Source organism: Gavialis gangeticus, unplaced genomic scaffold (genome assembly GCF_001723915.1).
Source record: "Gavialis gangeticus isolate Ggan-Ray unplaced genomic scaffold, GavGan_comp1, whole genome shotgun sequence".
NCBI classification, from domain to species: Eukaryota; Metazoa; Chordata; order Crocodylia; family Gavialidae; genus Gavialis; species Gavialis gangeticus.
The window spans coordinates 53084427-53091545 of record NW_017729030.1 but is presented as its reverse complement, the minus strand read 5'-3'; the positions used below and the strand labels follow the sequence as shown (position 1 = coordinate 53091545).

Genomic DNA, 7119 nt, shown 5'->3' with positions numbered 1-7119 from the left:
GCCAATATACAGCAACACTATTTACCACATGTTGACTAGTCAGAGGCTCCACCACCATTATTAAAATTTAGGCATGTACCCCTGGGCAATGTGACATGTATCCCTAGTTAGAAAACCTGTTTCATGAATGAATCTGAAGGGATATGTTAAATGTACCTGAAGGCCCAACTCTGATCGGCAATAATTAAAGGGGAAAATGAACTCTTAGAAGAGCAAACCGTTGTCATCTTGTGAAACACATTATCACTTTATTAAAATTAAATTGTCTACAAGTCCCTGGATGCGGCAGTCTTCATCACTTAGTTCTTCCTTCACCTTTCCATACTCTCCTCCCTGAATTAATACTGCTTCCCCCCCCCCATATTGCTGTCATCTACCATCCCTGCAACTGATCCCCATCAGCCCATCTCTCTGACCTCTCCCTTGTTGTCCTTGAAATCTCCAACACTTCTGTTGACCCATCTGCATTTTACTCAAGTCTTGCATACCAGGGTTCATGCAAACTTAGATTTGGTGGGCTTGGGTACTAATTGGATGGCCAGTGAACCACAGTTGCTCATACCCCTGTAATATCTATGATCTTTCTGTAACACACATTCTCCTCCCCCTTCTTTCCCCAGTGGTCCTTTCTCTCACCTGGAGTATACTTGCATCCCAGTGAGCATATTTCTAGCTGGGTTTTTAAGTTTCTGTTCTCAACAGAACTTTAGTGGAGTAGTTTATAGTACCACATCATTAATAAAAATACTAAAGTGATTGCTGATGGTTTTCACATAATACCAAAGGTTTGACTAGGAAGTAATGATGTATACTATAGAGTGTCAATTAGTGTAATCAAACTCTAGTTTTCTAATGCAGCAATTGCAAGGTCATATGTGTAAAAACAAAACAAAATTCCGTACTTTCAGAGTTTCTGATTAGTGTCTGACTGTGTGCTCAGGTACAAATAAATAACAGTATTTCAAGCATCCTCTTGATAACTTTCCTTCTTTCAGTAGTTTGCTTCATTTAAAATATACTGTTATAAAATGTTTTTGTGTGCTTTTTCAGTTTGTTCATATGGTAGTTCTTTTGCTATTTTGTGCTTAGAATAGTAAATCGTCAGAAATTAGTTAATGAAATCATTCTGCTTATTTAAAAAAAAAAATCAAGTGTCCTTTTTTTGTAATTCCCCAACTTTGCCTTTGTCTTTGTCTTCTTAGAATGTGAAAACATTTGCATCTTCCGATAGTCTAGCCAAGGTCCAAGAAGTGGCAAGCTGGCTTTTGGAAATGAATCAAGAACTGCTGTCTGTGGGCAGCAAGAGGCGACGAACTGGAGGGTCTCTTCGAGGTAATGCTTCCTCAAGCCAAGTAGATGAGGAGCAGATGAATCGAGTTGTAGAAGAGGAGCAGCAGCAGCAGCAGCAAAGACGACAACAAGAGGAGCATATTGTACAAAATGGAGAAATAGGTGGAGCAGACCCTGGACTTGGAGACACAAGTGAATCCCAGCAAGAACAATTAGAAGAAAACAACAATAGACTTATTGCAGTGGATGAAGAATCCACTTGTAACCAAGAGGAGGAGGAAGAAGAAGATCATGCTGGTGAGCAAGAGGAGGAAGTGGAAGAGGAGGAGGAAATGGATCAGGAGAGTGATGATTTTGATCAGTCTGATGACAGCAGTAGAGAAGATGAACACCCAAACAATAATAGTGTTACAAATTCAAATAGTATCATGGACTTACCCATTAACCAGTCATCTCCATTCTACATAAAGACAAAGGTAAGAAATTTCACTTTGTTTTTCGTATATTTACTTAGCCACTGATAACTCAGGATTTCATCAAGTAAATCACGTATCTAAGTAATATCTTTTACTGGAGTGATAGTTTTGAATGGTCCAGGAAATATGCAAGAAGCATGGATTTTTGTGCATGGTATCCCTTCTTGGGCCAACTGCATGGTTTGGATAGACTAAAGTAAGTTTCTGAATGCAATACATTCTTCAGGTACCTAAAGTATTCTAACCTGCTGGAAGAACACAATGCATTATCAAAACTTACCTAAGAAAGATATCTCTATTTCCAAGAATCACTGTGCAAACCATGCAGTTGGTCCAAGAAAAGATAACCACCCACAAAAATCCTTGCCTCTTGCATATTTCTTGGACCATCATGCAGGATATTGAGATTCTCCTCTTATAATGACTTGTATATTTTTACCTGCTAGAACCAAGTGCTTTTTAGAGTATTTTGATGCTTAGCATGGTATGCTGTGTTTTGCTTTCTTTGATGTAATGAAAACAATCTGTTAACAAAAATTTAAAGCATAAGGGTAGAATGATTTTCAACTTTTTTTTCATATCATAACCTGTGCTGTCATAACTTGTGCTTTCATAAAGATGCGCTAGAGCAATGGTTCTCAACCTTTTTTATACCAGGACCCATTTGTAAACATCGATGGCTGGTTTTGATCCAGTGCCCCTGACTCCCAACCCTCTGCTTTCTGCCCCCAGACCCCCAGTGTGTGGGGGAGAGGGGGTATGGGCAAGGGGGGGCAGGCAGGGAGGACCCCAAGCAGCCCCTTACAGGCTGGCACTCTGCCTGCCTGTAAGGGAAAAACCAGTTTCCCACATTTTTCTCCTTTAAAGGAGAATTCATTTTTTAAAGTTTGTTCGCAACTCTTTCCTATATTCTTGAGACCCACAGGTTGAGAAACGCTGCACTAGAGATTTTTCTTTTCAAAAGAAGCATGAGGGAAGCAGTGCAGTTGTGCCTAGATGCTGTTAGAGGGATGCTGCTAATCAAAGCAACAGCAAAAACTAAAAATGAGGTTAAAGTAATAGGATGCACAGGTAAGAAGAGTGGATATGTATAGGAATGGTGCTCCTTGGGCTTGCCCAACAGATTTCCTTTCCAAGAGAGAGAGCATGTCTACACACATACTTTCTCTGAAGCATTCAAAGTAACTAATTACAAAAAAGCTTGACAAGTTTCCTACTTACATTTCAGTAGATTGATATAGGTATATTGAAAGAAACACTGTCCCTGATTCTGAAAGGAAATATGCTGCTACACTAAAGCTGATAAAGGTGCTATTTGTTTTCCAAAATAAAGGAATATATTTTAGGTGTTATTAACTGTTCTCTCTCTTTCCCAGATGTTTGTAACCTCTGTTGTGTTAACTTTGCTTACTTCCAGAAGTCTTTATGGTGATCTTTCTTGTATTTTAAGAACTAACAATGGAGTTTAAGATTTACATTATGAGAACCATTCCAAATAATGAATCATAATTTTGGATGAAATGGCAGTGAAAATGGTAGGATGTCATCGTCAAATTTCAAGAGATCGTGTTGGCTCTTTTAGTGTCTTACAACTCATGATTCTCCTCCTTCAGTTCTTTTTTCCAATCAGTAGCGATGTAACTTGTAGTAGAATATAACCACAGCCAGTTTGAACTCCATGCTTAAATGAACTCTGTGCACCTAAGAAAGCATTTAAATTTATAGAATCCACTAAACAGTCTTGAAAATAATGCACAGATGTAAAAAGCAAGAGAGAGTTAATGTTCTTTGATGTTGTTGCTTCTGTTTGTTAGTTTTAATTAATACAATTCCTGCTGTTTTTAAACAAGGCATACGGAATATAGATTAGCTTTAAACTGGTATAGCGTTAAACCTGACAAATTTTGTGTGGGTCTGAAACCTTTCACAGTTAAACCTTTCTTTATGTTGTCTGAATCCACTTTGCATTTTGTTTCCATTCCTAAATGTAAAAAAATACAACTACTTAGCCAAAATCATTTACCAGATCTATTCCTAAATAATTTAACTTAAAAAAAATTCAGTCATCTCTTTTACTATTAATACTGCAGGGACTTGGCAAAAACAAATCTTGCACTCTGTTTAACTGATGTCAGGGCATGGATGAATTATATATATAGTCACAGAAGGGTAAAAATGTGGGTAATGAGCATTTTTGAGAAGTACAGTATCTGTGAACTCTGCTTAATTGTGTGTGTATATATTTCTTGTGTATGTGTACATGTATATATTTCTTGCTCTTAGCATTGTCAATTGAACTGAACTGCTGTGTGACTTGTGAACAGTAAGTGGAGCCTTTTTTATTCAAATAATTTCAGAGTTGAAATGATTTATTTTTAGATTATCATATATACCTTTCCAGTTTATCATCTTCTGATGGTATAATCCAATTACTTAATGATTCTAACTGGATTACCTCCCTACCTAATAGCTTCTGAGCACTAATTAAACTTATTTTACACCATCAGCTTCAGTTGAAACAATCTCCATGATCTGCTATTGTTCGCAAATCAGCCCTGAGAACATAAATTCTTATTGTTACTATATTCAAGATGCACCTCCACCAGTCCAGTTCAGCTAATATCTTGGGATGTTGCTGTGGCAATATAGACAAAATTTGCCACATTGTTCATGCCTTCCCAGATACCAGGGGATCATAGTCTGAACAAGTAACCACCTAATATACAATTCTTATCAGTGTTGAACTGTTCATATTAGCTCTTCGATATCATTATTTTGTCCTTTTACTACTTATTCCTTTCCTCTCAAACTGCCAAGTAAATTCTGCCTAACCTGACCTTTTTTGTTTATTGGCTTCGGGATCCTGTGATGCTAAGAAGAAATTGCAAGATTCCCACATAAGGGCACAATGTCTTCTGGTTAGGCCTGCCAGCAAATGTCTAGTTATTCTTGCCAGCAGCTGGATTATTATATGCACTGGCTTTCTTTGTTCCTAGCTGGTAAATGATGTTGGTACTGTTTAAAGAAAAAAAACCCTTCCTTAATATTGCTTTTCCTTTTAAGTGATTGTGTGGTTGGAAACAGGGATGTTGTTAAATTATAGTGAATAAAAGAGATGTACAGTTGTGAATGGGAATGAGCTGGTTTGAGATGTACACTTATTTACTTATGGTAAGAATCATAAATTCATAGTTTATAGTGAGAGGGAGCCATGATGATCATCATCAACACAGGTTAAGACTTTCCAGAATTACAGAATATCTTCACTTACCTGAACATCAGCGTTTTTTCTAACTTGTTAACTTGGGATGGTGTAACAGTTTGTTTTCTGTGCCTTATTTAAATGCAGTCCTGTATCAGTGCTCTTACGTTTAATGCAGTACTGTAAGTTATAGCTATTGTTATTGTATACTGCTCTCATAAGCTTTTTTGTACAAAACTGTGAGCATGTTCTTAAGTTTGATTCTGTAATGCGTAACTATTTCAGTTACCTGATCACCTTTATCTAATCAGAATGGCTTTTGCAAAGGGGTTCAGATACCAGAGTATGTATTATAATTCCCATGTGAACTATGCCATGTTCTGTTTTTTTGTTTTGTTTTGTTTTTTGAAAAAACACCCACTTTTAATTTTAAAGTCTCCAGGGATAGAAAAACCACCACAACCTATTACAAATTATTGCAATATTAATTACTGTTCCTATTAAAATATTGCACTTTATTTCTAGTCTGAATTGTTATCTTTCAGTTGTGTCCACTGCATTTTTTATACCTTTGTCTATTGAATTGAAAAGTGCTTTAGTAGATTTCTGTTCCCTATGTATATGTTCATTCCTAAAACGTCTCTTAAGGCACACTTTCTGTAAGTCTGGTTTTTAACCATGATGACTTTTTCTTGACTATGGGATATTGGTCTTTTTGGTTAGCAAATAAAATGTTCTCAAACAATTACAATTTTTTCATATTTTTCTCTTACTTTCGTTCTCCCAACTAACTTGGCTTATTTAGGCTCATCTTTGTAAAACTGGCCCTTTTAAAAACACCAAATGTATGCAATTATTGGTTTGGACTGTATTCAGTACAAACAGAATCATTAAGGCATGATCACTTGTGCAAAGTTGGCACTAATTTTAACTCTTTTGTTAATTTACCAGAAATTCTGTATTAGGATGAGGTTGGATACTGTCTTTTTACGTTAGTAAATTGTCATTGTATCTATATTAGGGGTGGGGAAAGCAGGGAATCTTCAGACAGCATCAAGTTGGAAGTATGAATGGCAACCTTGTCAAACTCTTTCTGAGAAGGCACATGCCACCTTGAATTCTCTCACTTCTCATATCACTCCCCTCTTTTTCCAAATGGAACCCCTCTACTTTCATAGACGAAGAGATTTCTGCTTAGTACTTCTCCTTTGCAGAGAGAGAGACAAATAATGGCTATTGATGGTTGGCTTTTAGTCGTTCTGTATGATATAGAAGTCAGATTTAAAATCCAAGTAGTTAAGCCTTTGAGGAGACCAGGAAAATTGTTAGTCAGCCCCTAGCCATTGCTTCTGATCCTCTCAGAAGTGGTGGTTATTTACCCCTTCTTGCTATAGCCAGTGATTCTCAACAAGGGTGATAAGGCACCCTGAGATCCTTTCAGGGATGCCAGAGGGTGTCATGCAATGTTAGCCCTGTTAGATGCGGAAACATGATTGACAAGATAAACTCAGATGGTGCATCCAGATGAGCACGCATGTGCCTCTTGCAGCATCTCAAACCCCTTTGAGATGCTGCAAGAGGCACATGTGGGAACAAAAAAAGTTCTCCATGCTGCAAATTTGCAGCATGGAGAACTTTTTTTGTTCCCACATGTGCCTCTTGCAGCATCTCAAACCCCTTTGAGATGCTGCAAGAGGCACATGTGGGAACAAAAAAAGTTCTCCATGCTGCAAATTTGCAGCACAGGGGACAAGATTAGACCCCTGGATATCCAGGGGTCAAAAAATACTCCTGGGGAAAAAAGCCAGGCAGGGCGCAGTCAGGGACAGTGTCCTGAGGCAACCAGAGGCTTGGTGCTCCACAGAGATGCTCTGGAAGCCAGCCAGAGAGTCTCTGTGGCTGGCCCTTGCCCTAGTGCTAAAGCACGCTGCCTGCCTGTGCAGGGCAAGCAACAGTGCAGGCTGCAGGGACCTGGCTTCATGGCAGGTAAGTAAATGGTTGGAGGGGCTGGAGGAGGTGGGGGGGACCTGGGAGGGCTCCGCCTGGCTCCTGCTCCCTGTTCCCCCTCCCCCCGTTTGTTCCCTTTGTCCCTGTGCCCCCTGTCCATTCCCTGAACTCCCTGTGCTTTCCCCCTACTCCCCGTTTGTTCCT

At 38.7% G+C, this 7119-nt stretch overlaps 1 protein-coding gene across 1 annotated transcript in view; it reads left to right on the top strand.

The window, feature by feature from the left end:
* Positions 1 to 7119, top strand: part of FBXW7 (F-box and WD repeat domain containing 7) — a 300503-nt gene that overhangs the window by 144050 nt on the left and 149334 nt on the right. Inside the window, exon 3 of the mRNA XM_019522213.1 lies at positions 1203 to 1766. Within this exon, the coding sequence (XP_019377758.1) occupies positions 1272 to 1766 (495 nt within the window). The 5' untranslated portion in view covers positions 1203 to 1271. The remainder of the gene's footprint in view (positions 1 to 1202; positions 1767 to 7119) is intronic.